The sequence below is a fragment of the Neopsephotus bourkii genome, unplaced genomic scaffold, assembly GCF_033783945.1.
Source record: "Neopsephotus bourkii isolate Nb327-2 ecotype Australia unplaced genomic scaffold, CSIRO-AGI_Nbou_v1 NB_107, whole genome shotgun sequence".
NCBI classification, from domain to species: Eukaryota; Metazoa; Chordata; class Aves; order Psittaciformes; family Psittacidae; genus Neopsephotus; species Neopsephotus bourkii.
Window position 1 is genome coordinate 7,870,962 of NW_026900624.1, and position 15,424 is coordinate 7,886,385.

The window sequence follows — 15,424 nt, forward strand, 5'->3', positions numbered from 1 at the left end:
TTTCTGAAGATTTACAGACTGGTTTGGGGCAGAAAGGATTCTGACATCATTTACCTCTCTGTGTACATCACATTATGGTGTTAAAAAAAAAAAATAAGCACTTTGAAAAAGCCAGTGGTTTAAAGAGACAAAGTATGGGAAGGATACACAAACATTTCTTCGATCAGAAGTGCAGAAAAAACCTTTGAAGAATTTTGAAATTTATGAGCTCTAGCACCCGACCCACTGAATAATCAATCAGGAGACAGAAGACAATGGAGGAGCCAAACACTCAGAGCTTATTAAAGTAGTTATTTAGTTATGATGGTGCTCCAGATGACATAGCTTTTACCCCAGCCACTATACACGCCATAAAACATTTTGATAGGAAATCGAATTGCCCATTCACAAGGCAGTTCACAAACATATATTTTGCCTTTCATATTCAGTTTTCTTTTGTCCTCAGGTACTGACAGTTGCTAGAGTAATATTTTAGAAGCGATAGCATTTTCTAGCATAGTATCATTTTATTCTTTTTTCACTCCACTGCAGTTCTGAGTTGGATTACTTCATTTCTCTGATACTCATCAGTGAAATATATGTGTTTTTCTTCAAAAAAAAAAAAAAGGGGAGGGGGGAAATGGTATCTATTGAAATTGGGAAGAGTTTGAAATCCATGCTGCACTCTGCACTCTGTCATGCTGTTTCTGGCGTGCAAGTTTACACGTCACAGCTTGACTTCCCAAAGGGACAAAGTATTTCCTGCACACCAGTGGTGCATGAAAGTGGGCTGTACTAACCTTGAGGTTTGAACACAAGAAGGCTTTGCACCTAAAAAGAAATTGTGTTGTGTGAAAACATACTACTTACGTATACCCAGAATCTTATTTTTTGAGAGCAACTATAGTTGACTCAATAGCTCCAAATGCACGGATAGATTTTGGTTCCAGGTTGTATATGAATTTTCTGAAAGTCACCACAGCTGTTTAGTTGGTGGACAATAACTTAGAGCATTGGACTTTTCTACTGCCAAAATGTTCATGGAAACATGAGGCTCTGGGGCCTGTAGCACAACTACATATGAATGTTGCTTCACATTCAGCTTTATAAAGCTGAAACAACCACAAGCACACACACACACACACACACAAAAAAAAAAAACAACAAAAAACCAACAGAACAGAAGGCTAGAATCTCTACTGCTTTGTCCCATATCCCTGAGAAACATGACCACCTTTATGCTACATGGTGCTTTCTGCACAGGGGCAACTCTACGAATTTCTTAGCATCTTGGTCAGTGTTTTATTTTGTAAGGAACAAAATGAGAGACTGAGCTTTGAGTCTTGGTCATGTTTAGCCTTACAAAAATGCTAAGCCTGATGTAACATAATAATTTGCTCTGTGCTTCTTATTTACCTGTAAAAGAGCAGCCAGCCTTCATTTCTTGCAAAATGTATTTTTATGTTTAAATAGCTTATATGCATCAGTATATTTAGCATTGTATATAATTATAAATATCCATTATATATAAAAATGAGAGCATATCTAATGATACAAATATCTATAACAGTATAAAATAGATACAATTATGTGTAATATCATATCATGTATCATTTTGCTAATTAGTTCTACAGTATGTTTTCAGTATATTACTGAAATATATTACAGTATATTTATGTCAAAAAGAAAACAGGAAAAAGTCTGTTGCATGTATGAAACTTTTTCCAGACTTAAACACTTAAAAATGTATTTACATGTTGTGTTCATGGTAATAAAATAATCCTACTAGAATAGCGAAATTGGTATCAGATTTCTTCAGACAGCTGAATTGGGCGGAGTTATGCCTTAGAAAGGTAGGTGCCATAACTCAAGGCCACGGGAGACTGTTACTTCCCTGAAAAAGAATTTGAGAGTTGCAAGAATATTCCCAATGCAGAATAGGCATTGCTGAGGTTGTTCTTCCACTTGGAGCTTGAAAGTAAACCCTTGCACACATCCAGGGCCCTTCATCATTGGTTGGTTCCATGAGGAACAAAGCGTCTCAGTTAAAGCTTTATAGGAATGTAAAAGAAGAATCTGTTTCATCATGCTGTTTTGCAAAGTTTATTTGCTACACAGCTCAGAAAGTAAACCTAAATATCCTAAAACTTAAAACCTAAATGTCTGTTCTTGCTTCCAAAGGTGCTGATCAAGCACATACTCATTTTATGTTTAATTACATGATGTTGCAAGAAGTTATGAAATTTTCCTGGGAAGAGTTTAGGATGTGAAGGAGTTCCTGCAAAGCAAAGTCTTGTTGAAATATTTACTGTTACTCTATTTGTTTTTGAATATACTCTATGTGTTTGAAAAAGTGCCCTAGAAATATTTATTTTTAAAATATTTCACTAGAAATATTTCTTTCTGGAAACCAAGGCTGTCTCATGTCAGCTGTGCATCTTACAGAAGAAGGAAAAAAGACAAGATTTTAATATTCTTTTTTTTAATCCCATCATGCCATCTCCTGCCTTATCTTTACACAAATGATACTGTAATGATTTAAACTCTGGTTAGACTCAGTTCAAAACCTTCTCATGAAAAAAGCCACCATATGTTCAATTACATTATTTATATTTGTGGAAAGTGTCTGCCTTCTGAGATTATTTTAAGTCTTTTTATTGGAGGACTAAAAACTTCGCAACATCTTTATGAGAAGTTTCACCTGGTAGAAGTGAAGAATGTTTAAATACTGAGTTTTCCTCTGAACAGGGAGGGAAAACATTTTCTTGCTATTGTCTGGTCTAATGCTTTACCATTTTCCCATGTTATAAATGGGTACTTTTTATCCCTAGAGAGAACCTTTCAGAAAAGAGCGAGCCAGGTTTTCTTATCTCTGAGTATGCTATGAGGCCCAGAGGCCTAGTGTTTTCAAAAACAACCTGGGAGTTTCTCATTTTTATGAGAACTTGGGACTTCTTTATAGTTACTGAACTCCTGCTCATCTGAGGGTATTTGAGCATGCCTTGATGATGCTGTCATTTGCTAGGTCTGCTGTAGCACCACATCTCTGGAGGCCAGGATGTCAGTACTCAAGATTTATTGGCTCCTACCAAGCCACCAAGAAATAGGACAGCAGTGATGAAGACTCAAATAGAGAAAGCTCATTGCTCATCTATGCCTCGTGCATGCCCTTGTCTGCCCTCAGAGTCGCCTCCATCTCTCAGGGAACTTTGTGTGACAGTGACTCCCCAAAACCCAACCTTTTCTTTTGCTTTGCTTTAGTGTTTGAGGAATTGAAATTCAAAGATAAAACAAAAATAAAAGCAAATTGTTGTAGAGTTGGGTATGTTTTGGTTTGATTTTCTTTCTTGTCCTTCTTTTTCTCTTCCCCTGCCATTTATTTCCTTTTGTGTGAAATCAGTGGTAATGTCAGGTGCCAAGTAGATACTGGCAGAGACTGACAGCCTTAAATTTTGCCAGAGCAGCAGCAGCACAGGTTCCCTGGGTTATCTTGCTGAATTTTGTTTGAGACAAACCATATCTGTGTGTGAGAAGGTAGCACAGACTTTTGGAGGGGGTTTCAGTTGTTATCTCTGCAGCGTTGGAAACAGACTGAGATTGCCAAACTTCTTTCATGTGGTCCACCAAAAACCCATCACACAATCACAAGTCAGTGACAACCAACCTAGACTGGATTGCAGCCAGTCTTTCTTATTCTCTATTCTTGGTCCCTCAGGAGTTGCTGCCATTTTCTAGAAATTTCTGAATCTATTTCCTTTCCCTACCTGCATGGTTTTTCTGCTAAATTAATCCATTCACTGCTATCACTCACTGTCTTTCTATCCTCATTTCTGAAATTGCAGTACCTTTGCAGAGCTGGAAATCTTTGCTTTTACTGCTGACAGAATGAAGTTGTATTTCTGACACATGCCTATTTCTGAATCTTAAAGACAAAACCCCTTTACAGGGCTGGATGACACGTGGTTTTCTGGCTGCCACTCAGAGGGGGAACATCTTGTCAGAGATCAGACTGTAAGCTTGTCTGCTAAAGATGCTGTCCCTAAGCACATTTTATATCCAAACTGAAAACACATGTAATTGCTAAACAAACTTGAATTTGTTTATTTTGTAATATACCAGCAGCTGTTTCCTTGTATGATGTCCAGGATTTCTCCAGCCAACCCTACTAATAGTGTAGAATTCTGCTTCCTTGGGTCAGTTTGCCTGCTTTATTTGTTTTCTTTTCTTGTCAGTCTCTGTTGGGGTGAGTTGTAGTCACTGAGAAAAAATGCATTTTCCTAAAGGTTTATGCAGAACCAAGCAACTTATTTCAGGAATTAGGATGGAGAGAAAACCTGGTGTTCATTCAGTTAACAATACCAAAAGCAGTGGACCATGACATAGATTATTACATTTCCAGAATACCCAATGAGAATATGGGTATGAGGAAAATATGATCCTGGGTGGATGCTTTGTACCCATGACATTGTGATCAGCTGAGGAAGGGTAGCTGCCTCAATCAGTTAGTTTCATCCTTCATTTTCTTACTGAAGAGAGTACATGAGGGCATACTCAGTTTTGAGATGAGAGCTTCTTAGGCTCTCACTGGGGAGCAGAGCTCACCCACACATTCTTCATGTCCCAGAATTGGGCCCTTAATACTAAGCCAGAAACGTCCAGACGAGCTGATGCAACTGTGCAGCATAAAGGTTCAGGATGCTGTAAAACAATCCTTTGGCTTCAATGAAGCCAAGATCTGTCCATATGTATTTTTTTACTATAACTGGGTTCTTTAGCCAAATGTTGAATTTTATTACTCTTGTGAAGCACGCAAGATGGTGGAAGTAGGCCAGAGCAGGGACACTTACAGGTATAGACGGGGAGCTGCTTTTCACAAGCCAGCCAAAAAATTAATTAGTATGGGGGGTTTTTTGATAGTCCACTATCTTACTGCATTTATATGACCAAAAATTTACATACAGAATGTAACATTTGGCTTGAAATAACCATTTTGTACTTTCGCTAACATCATGTTTCTGTCTCCGTCAGACACTTAGTATGTTTTGTTTAGCTTCCATTCCTAACAGAGTAAAACAAAAGCTCTCAGAGAGGAGTTGTCTCTGTCAGTCTTCTAAATTGCTTGGTCATTGAGCAGTGTGTTTTATTGTAGCACTGTAGTTTTTCACATGAATTTTTAAAAAGAAAACAAACTGAAAAAAATCCCACCATGTTAATAGTGTAGTAAACAACTAAAATGAGAAAGCTTGTCTCCTCTGCTATTCTTTCCTCTCTCTGCTGCTGAAGATATATTCCCCTCTTTCTAGCACTGGGCATTGAGAAAATGACTGTAAGTGACAATCAGGTGATCTTAACACATCCCATATTCTGTTTCTTACTTTATAGCTATTATAATTGAAATATATTTGGTATGATTGTATTTTGCTATAGCATGTAATACATATTGACACAGTTAACTGTATCAGTTGATCCTGATACAGTTGAACTCTACCATTTCTTAAATAAGTAGTTTTCCAAAAGACAAAAGTCCTGAAATTCCTGAATATCACCAGTAGCAGTTTCATAGCACCACATGGATCCCCTGCTCAAGCACAACTGTTTATCCCCTATAACTAAGATTGATGGAGGGAAACTAGCCACAGCAATTGCTTGTTGTTTGTTTTATAAAGATTTATGCTTTACTTTACATACAAGGTATGTTCATAAAAAGTGTGTAAAGCAGTTCATAAACAGTTAAACACTGTGGCTTATCTAAGTCCAGCAATTCAATGACATGCATATAACTTATATTTAATGTCTTTTAACTCTTCTGGATGTTTCTGGAACAGAATCATGCAAATAATGTGCCATATATGAATTTCATAAATCACTTTTGCAACTTTTTAAATTATTTTTATACAGCTCTCTTTTTTGTTAAATAAGAATGCAACTGTAATAAGAGATTTCACTGTGTAGCTGGTGCTAAAATTAACATCAACAAAAAAGAAAATCCAATTATGTAGTTTTGAGGATTGAGCATAAGTGTACATACATGTGTCAAGTTCAAGAATTCTTGTATTTTCTTACCACATTCAACCACATATATGTCTGACAATATTCTAAAAGTTATTACTGCATTATGTCTTTAGTGCAATGTAAAGAGTCTTTTTTAGATAGTATTCGCAATCATCATTTTTATTTGGAAGTTATAAAAAATAGCAATATAAATACAGAGTGAAATCATGACAACATAGTGTCATAGTGTAAGCATAAATGAAGAAACACGGAGTAAAATGATTGCTAGAAGTCTTAATTAAGATGAGAACAGGCAGTCTTAATGAAAAACAAAGGCTCATCAGTACATCAGTTGTCACAGTCAGCCTGATTTAAGCACTTTCAGAGCCACTGAGCTGAAAACATTTTTTAGATCATAATACAATGGAGAGGTCATTGTATCAGGCTGAACATTTTGCAGAACAGCACTATTAAGAGGTTTGTGATAACTGGTTGGCAGACTGGGCTAATGTGGTAGACTTACACCCAAATCTCTCCTAGCCCAGGAACAAAAATGAACGTGAATTGTGGGTCATGCAACAATGTCTGCCATTCTCCCATGAACAGTCTTTTCTAAGTGAAAGTAAGAGAAAATCCAGGAATGCAGTAGGAGTTTCTCAAGTCATGTCTAAAACACTGAGAGAGGATTTAAGTTAATTAGATTAGTGTTTTCCTTTCTTAAGTGGCATTTCTCTTTCTATTTTCCACTGAATTCTGGTTTGCTCTCTTTTTATTAGGTGAATTTGCTGAGAATGCGTCTGTGTTTGAAAAGTTTCTTTTGCTGCCTGCCAGCACTGCCAAAGAGAATATGCACCCGTTTTTGTGCTGGCCTTAGAGACTACCTTGAGTAGCATCATATAGATTTAAGATACTACTTTTCTTAACAACTAACATAAAAAACCTAGAACCTTTCAACACTGGACACTTTAGTGTCATGACAATAAAGTAAGGATTTTTAGGTGCACCGACTTCACTTTTATCAACATTTAGTATTTCCCTTGATTTAGGAACTATGGTTTTCATTTGACTCATAGTCCATCAGTTCTGGAAGCTGGGACACACATATCACTGCAAAAATCAAGAGAAGCAGCTAGGGGCAAATTCTTGTGTTCAAAACCAGAGTGATGTCATTGCATTCACGATGGGAGAGAGAGTGGGGGGCCACACATCGGTGCAGTAAAAAATGTAGTTCTGCAAATACTTCCTGGCTAAGGCTCAGATGGAAGATACCTTGCCTGATATTTTGTGCAGGCTGTGCTTCCCCTCTCTTCCCTGGTTCTGCATTACATTGGTCAGCTCTAGGAAGGAGCAACATGTGAAGCGCAGGGCAGTCCTCTTGGTGCTGGGGCCCCTCTGCTGAATTGGGTCTTATGGTAATTAAGAGAAAAACTTCAAACGTATTTAAATGAGCAGAAGAATCCCAAACAAATTTTCCATGATGGTGTTTTTCACTTGAATTACTCGTTTTCCAGCCATTTCTACAAATCAATCTGTTTCACTTTGATTGTGCCTTTTTGGACCGTATCCTACTAAAGAGACTACTGCAAAAATTAATTTTAGGAGTATTTGTCTCTCCTATTTATATATATCATAAAAGGTTCAGTATTATCTGAAGAGCCAGCTTGCAAAAAAAGTATATGATTCATAAATCCTTTATATATGTAGATTGATACAGGGATGTCTGGCCAACTGTTGCATTTGCTGAAAAATTAAAATTTCAAATGATTAAAACTATTTGCAAATTAGCACTAATTTGTTTTTAAACATTTTTAAACAAGCCAAAATATGTATTGGCTGCATTTTTATCTATATATTTTTTCAGGCTTAAACAAAATTTTGTTCAGGTTTTTTTTTTTTTTAATTCTTAGGGATTTGCAAAAGTACTAACATAAAAACGAGAACTTTTCTTGTGGATGAGCTCCTTGCTCTTGTCTGATAAATAATGGTCTTTAATTTCATCAGAAAACTGATGTTTACCGAAAAAATGGTTTTCAAGTGTAGGAGATTTTTATGGTGTTCTCCAGCTAAACATGGAACTCAAATATTTTTTCTACAGCTCCAACTGCTTAATGAATACAATAACTAAGATGATTAATACAGTAACTGAAATACTGTGCTCTTACACACAAATACCAGCATGATATTCTCTTTATCTTTTGCTTCAAAATGCGGTAATTGAGATCTTTGATTTCTCCTGATATTTTTAGCAGTGCACAGATTCTGTCTTCCAAGTGATTTTGACAATGGCATTTATTCAGTATCTTCAGTATCACTTGCTTCATTACACTTCTGGGCCTTTAAATATCTTCTTTCATCTAATTCCTCTCTTCTCATTACCTCAGCAGTGTGACTCAATCAGCCATGTGTTATCTTTCCCAGATCCTTTTCTGAACATGGTGTAGTGTGCAGGAATGCAGTTTGTCAAACACATTGTGTCTGAAATCCTCTGTTGGGATAAGTGGAGAGAAAGAGATTATAAAATACCTCAAAATGTTCAATAAGGCCATTCCCAGGTTTCTTGTACCTGTTCAGCCAAACAAAACATTCATACCTCTCTTCGATCTATGGTATATAGTTTATAGTGTGTAGTATGTATTGTATCTTCCAATAATATCTGTTGTCCATGATACAGTTTACAGAGAATAATGTTATTTCGTGCTTTGGCAACATTTTTAAACTCATCAAGGCCAATACAGAGGAGAATTTAGAAGACAGACATGTATGTGTTTAGACAGCCAATATAATGTTGGTTTTCAAAGGCAGTGCAATTTGAGGTCCTGATATTTTTGGTAGGAGAAATGAGCAAAAATACCTTGGTAATGTGTGTTTTTCATTGCTTTGCTAATATAAACCTTTCTGAGGTAAGTTGAGCAGTGCAAATAACTCCTGAAGCTTTTAGCTTCTGTCAACCTGAGGGAATCTCTGGCTGACTTTCTGTAGCATTTCCTCCTTCAGATGTTTCTACCCAAAGTTTCTTAGTAGCTGATTTATGCACTAACTTGTGTTCAATTAAAAATGATTTTGTGTCCAGAGAAACTTCTGTTCAATGTGAGACCAGCCTCACCCTAAAGGCAGTTTGTGTAGGTGCCAGGGTGGCAGGTATGTTCCTGTTTCTGTAAGAATAAAAAGGAATGGCAGTGATTGTTTTTACTTTTGGAAGCAAAACCTTTGCAACAGCCCTGAAGAAAACATTTCTTTACAGTTCATTGTCACTGTAGGTTTAAGTTGAACATTCTACACCAGAGCTGTTTTGAGAAATTATCCCAGAATAGGTAGCAGTAGCCATGTTCCAAAGTGACAAATGAGTTGCTGAGTCCATACTGATGTTGCATGTACCAGCGTTTCGGAGAATACACACTGTTTCCACAGTGGTAAACCAAGTTACACTGTGAATTCTCTGTCAGTGTACTCTCGGAGAATTTGTCTCTCCTTTCCAGGTCAGATATCCAAGGGGAAGTCTGAGAAGGCTTTGTAATGCAAATCTGGCTTGCCTTCGTTCACACAAGGAATGCTAGATGCTGACCCATGAGGACTGTGTTCAAGATTTCTGTGAATATGTGGGGTTTGAATTAAGTCAGTAATGTAAGTGTCCAAGAGCATAAGGCACATTCAGTATCTAAATCACTTACATGGTTTGGAAAGCTAAAATCGGCCCTATGATGATTAAGAGAGACCTGGTTGATACTATGCCTTGGCATAAACAGTAACAGGAATCCACCTATTGCACTTGGACATTTGTTGAACAGCTCTTACACTTTTTTAATATACTGAAAGAGAAAAGTGGTAGTAGGTTTGTTGGAGATGGGCTACGCTAACGGTGGATGACCCAGATAATTGAGATGTATAACAAATAGCAAAGAAACAGATCCAAGCAAAAATGATAGCATATGATCTTTGGTAAATTCTGTGTATTAGAAAATATAAAACACATTAACAGGCAGATGAAAGTGCACCAGACGATAACGATTACGTTTATACAAGGTAAAAATAACAGTGAGGTCAGTTATTCAACTCTGGTAATTACCTGTGGGGCAGGTAACTTCATGGAGTATCCTTTAAATCCATGATGTTTTTGTGAAAGATTAGAATATGGATATGGGATAGGAAAATCACAAGTCCTGTGTTCCTATAAGCACCACAGTTACTCTAAATTCCACAGCAGTACTCATTGCATTTGCCCCAGAGGAGTTTTGTTCTTTATTACGCTGTTTTGTTGATTGTATACCTCTTTTCAGCTTCATTCTTTTGGCTTGCGGAACAGAGTCCAGAGGCAAAATAAAAATTACAATTAAAATTACTGGAGAACTGGATGCGTATAATTATTTTATAATTTTATTTCAGTACTGATGTTTTCCATTTCTCTTTCTTTTTTTTTTTTTACAGAGGGTATGAACTGTATGAATAAAGATCATGGGTGTGCACACATCTGCCGGGAGACGCCCAAAGGTGGGGTTGCCTGTGAATGTAGGCCTGGCTTTGAACTTGCCAAAAACCAGAAGGACTGCAAATGTAGGTAGATGAAGATTAAATTTCAAATGCCCCAAAATGCCTTATTTTCTTCATTGTTGTTATTTTCCAGAAACAAGAAATCAACTTTGTTTTGGCCAAAGGTGATTTGTAATTTTAGTAGTGTGGGTTTGCTGTAGAAAGTGCACTTGGGATGGATAAGAGGGAGTGAATAATAGAATGTTGGCTGTGACTCTGTTGGCAATGGTAGCAACTTTTCTACCTTCCTATGAATGCAGGAATGTGAGGGGAGCCAGGCTGTCCTTGTAAAATCAAAACAAATAAAGCATAGAGAATTATGGCTTGCAGTAATTTGAAGGTCCACAATAAGAGATCCATTGATGAATCTAGTAATGGATCTAATGATAAACCCACTAAAGCTATCAAATTAAGAATACGAATTCCTCTTTTTTAAAGAATAGAAATGTTTGCTCTAGTCCTGATTCTGCTGCCCACAGACTACTTTTTTTTTTTACTACTTGGAAAACAGGCAGCTGTGTCTTCAAAGGAAAACCCTGAGTGATGCATACTCAAAGCTGGGATAATGAAGTTGTAGGTACTCATTAGCCCACAGAATTGGAAATTGTTCTATGCAGGTTAAAATAATTGACTGTCTGTGACTTAGCACTGATTACAAAGGAAGAAGCAGGTCTTTCTCATGGCTTCAGTGAGTGTTAGATCTGACTCCTGGCATCTTGCTTTCCTGCTTCGTAGCTTTGAGAGAGACCAAAAAAAAAAAAAAAAAAAAAAGAAGTGCATTAAATGATATGAAACATGTTTTGTGCTTTCCATAGGGCCAGTATTTTTGTGATAGTTTTTCTTCCACTTAAGTTTTTTAATTCATTAGGTCTGTGTAAACACGCTTAGCTGATATTAGCTCCCAAGTACAAGGTCAAAAGAGTCATCTCTGAGTATCATCAAGAAATGCCACAGGATATTGTATAGCCTGATTGCCCCTCAGTTTTAAGAGGCTACACAAGGCCAAAGAAAAAGCACAGAGAAAAATTGCCTTTATGGTAATTTTCATTCCCAGTGTTTATTAAAAGTGAACATTGTGTGCTGTTAATTGCAGTGCAACATCAGCTCCATTGGTAAAATGGGAGAGGATGTTTATTTATGTTGTTTATTATTTGTTTCCACAAACTCCTACATTCCCTAGGAATTATATGACCCTTTTGCATATGAGATGATGACAGAAGGATTAGAGTTTTTCCTAGAACAATGTTTCTAAATGCCTCAAGGTTTAATAGAACGAAAAACTTGAATTTATCTTGTGCCCTGTGGAGTTTAAATTATAGTGGAAGTATAATGAACTTTTGCTGGCAGACCTGTAAGTAGGGATGGTGAATTTTTCAAGGCTGCAGAGCTTGCTGCAAAGTACACCTAAACCCACAGCACATTCACAAATACGTTCCCATAGTCGTATTTAAAATAACTGTGCTTCTAGCTCTTCCAAATGCAAAGAAGTGTAATGCTGTAGCCAAGTAGCCTGGGATGGTAATTGTGAGATTATAGCAGGCTATTTAGAAAGGTCTAGTTCTGAAACAAAATCTTGACTTTTTAAAAAAAGCTTTTTCACAGCTAACTGTTTCAGTGGAATTGGCTTAAATCTTGAGCTGCAGCTTTGTAAAGACTGAGTAGAACTGTGCCAGAGAGCTGAAGAAGAGATACTTGCCTTTTGTCAGCCTGGACTAGGTCTGTAGCCCTGTATACCAGGGACTGGTAGGGTTTGATATATCAGTATCCCTCTCAATTTTTCTGATCTGTCATGGTCTTTCCAGGAGACTGTGCCTTTCAGGGTCTGTCAGAGCTTGCTTTTCTGTTTTCTCATGTGAACAAGTGGCAAAAAAAACAATACCTCACTAGTGAATTTGTATCAGCCAGTTTGCAACTGAATCAGAATACTGGGTGAGGTTTTCAGAAGTATTGGCCCAAGTTCACTAGTAATAAGATGTGTTCCTGAAAGGAAAAAAAGATGCTAATGTAAGTTAGAAAGCATGAAAAATTGGAGGAAGACTCCCTACTTTTTATGCATGCATTACAAGATTGTCGATGGTCTTAAGGTCTTTTCCAACCCGAACTATTCTATGATTCTGTGATTACATCCTAATTACATGATCCCACATCACCCAATCATATCATTGCATGATAATAAGGCAGTCACTATTCGTGTCTTGCTTCCTTCACTATATAACATGGTCAGTGCTCATTAAACAGGCTTTTTTGTTCATTAGCTTCCTCTCCATAATTCAGTGTCATGCCTTTCCTGCTGCACAGTATTTAAACCCTATTGTGAACATAAAAGTTTAAATTTCCTCCTGGATTTTCCCATGATACTCATTAATATCAAAGTGTTTTGTAGGCATTGGTAATGTATTTTCAGAACATTCTTGTCAAGTTAAAAAGTATTAGCTTGCCTATCTTATAAATGGAAAATGAATATAAAGATGTTACTGTCAAAGTCATTTGGTAGTGATAAATCATTAACAAGAAACACTCAGAACCCAGCTCAGTATTTATAGCACTTTAGTATGATCAAAGCCAAGCTCCCAGTAGCTCCAGCTGTAGTTGCAAATGCCATGAAGAAAGGACTATAATATTAGTAACCTGTAATAGATGTGATTCAAGTGACTTGCCATGCTCTAAATAGGAATTCTATAGCAGGGCAAAATTGTGTAAGAGTTTTTATGGCTGTGTTAAGTGCCTGAACATGAGCATCCATTCTTGGCAGTCCCTTTCTGATTTGCTACTCATTCTGTAGCAAATGAAACAAGATGCTCCACCTGTTTCCACAGACCTGACATTCCCCAACTCCACTGTGCACTAGGACAGGAGTATTTTCTGCATTTGTCATTAAGGATGGTTATCCTGGTACCATAAGTCTGCGTACTAGAAGTCTGGTATTTTGTAGCTTTTGAGTGCTTAATTTTTCAACCTTAAAGGTTTCTTAGTGTAATTTTTAAATATGCACCCTCACATGGCCCACCATGCCAGGAAAACACAGAAGTGTTGAGACTGGAAAGGACCTCAAGAGGTCACCTAGAAATACCCCAAGCAGAATCATACAGATCCATACACAGTTCCTGAGAAGAGCTGCATCCTTTATATCGTGGCAAACCACCTTCTCCTGTGTACACAAGCCATTAGAAGAATATGCTTTGCCAGTTATTTTTATAGATACTTGCTGGCGGCAGAAAGAGGAGGCTTAGGCATAGTGAATTTGGTTCCAGATTATAGTGGAAAAAGGGGAAATGACCTTCTTTTTCTGTATTTGCATAAGGTTTTCAGATCCTACCCCTGAGCATGACTGCATTAGAAATTTTTTGATACACTGATTTTTTTTTTCCCCAAACATAAACAATCCAAGACAAAACCAAGACATTTTTTGTTGATCTCAGTATTAGCTGGACCAGTTTAGCTGAAAAATGAAAAAGGGGAAAGCTAAAGGAGATACAAATACCTGCAAATTGCAACCTAAAAGAGTTATAAACTGAATCTTTTAATCAAAATGCTAGATAAGCTTAACTACAATTATTTCTATCTGACCCCTCCAGTAATGATGGTTCAAATGAGCAGGAGGGCTAGTGCTAAGCAATTCTAAAAGTCCTGACAAGTATGTTTATAATAAAATTCTGTCCCACCTATGCCAAACGGCAACTTTTCAGCTCCTGCTGACAGTGTTTTCATGCAACTATTTGCTCTCAGAATTAAGATCTCCAGAATGTTAAAAATGTAAGGCCATAGTAGAATGAATAATCAATATTGTGTGCACAGCTTTATAACATAGAAACAAATGCCTATATATTTATATAAATTATATATTTAATGACCTATTTAGTTAAAAAAGTGGTGCAGTTTTAAATTTCTCTGAATTACAATGTGTTAATTTAAACCATAGCAGACAGCCATGCTACGAAAAAGGATCTGTCTTGTTGCAAATTCTGTGGCATCTTAGCCATAGTACATATTTCAGTTCACATGCAGACAAGATCAGGACATCATTGTTTTTAGAGGATTTTTGAGTTGGTAGGTACTACATACTGGATTTAGTAATTGGCCGTATGTTTTCATATACTCCTCATGGGCATGTGGGATGGAAGAAAACAGAAAAAGGATTATATGAAAGTTGAGAGAAACGCTGACAGCAGGATTTAGGCTGCAGAGTGAGGCTGAATTCTGGTATTTTCTATCTTCTGGAATATCACTGTAATTATTTAGTGGAATACTTGCATTAAAATTGATTTTGTTCTTTGAGATGTCATTTGTTTTCCAGACAGTTGTTTCTTGTCTTTCATCAGCAAAATGTCATTTCAAGATTAGTCGTTATATTTCTATGGATGTAAGCACTGGCCCACATGCAAAGCTTTCTCTTAGGAGTGTTTAGCTCAGCCCAGTGAAATTGTATAGATGCTGCTGCTTACAGGATGAGCAGGTGGACAGTTAGGGAGATCATGCCATGCTGCCAGCCTGCAGGCCCTGAAAGGGAGCTCTCCAGTTCAAGAGCCTCAGCATTATAGTCAATGAAAAGAATTAATCCAGTCTGAAGATGCTTTGAAGTGCCAGTGTTAGGGATTCAGCTCAGGGTGATCCCCCCATAGCTCTTCATTCACAGCAGAAGCAGTGCTGGGAAAACACATTGGTAACTTGGCCACCAGCATTACACAGCTGGTGTGCATCTTTGAAGGGCTTATGTGCTGTTCCTACTCATGTTTGTAGCCACCACAAGCAAAGCCTTCTCTATGAGACATTGGTTTTAGCCAGTTGTACAGTGGTATTTTTCCCACTATGGGGAAGAGCCCAGAATTTTGATTACACTTAAGACATGCACTGATGCTGAAGCAGTGTCAAAAGCAATAGTGTTACTCTGTTTTAAAGTCTGCTATGTTGGGGATAAGTATATCTGAGTTCT

General features: G+C 37.2%; 1 protein-coding gene across 3 annotated transcripts in view; it reads left to right on the forward strand.

Moving 5' to 3' along the window:
- SCUBE1 (signal peptide, CUB domain and EGF like domain containing 1) overlaps nt 1–15,424 on the forward strand; it is a 214,748-nt gene that overhangs the window by 96,449 nt on the left and 102,875 nt on the right. For all 3 annotated transcript variants that reach the window (XM_061359341.1, XM_061359320.1, XM_061359330.1), the window contains exon 5: nt 10,393–10,518. In XM_061359341.1, the coding sequence (XP_061215325.1) occupies nt 10,393–10,518 (126 nt within the window). The remainder of the gene's footprint in view (nt 1–10,392; nt 10,519–15,424) is intronic.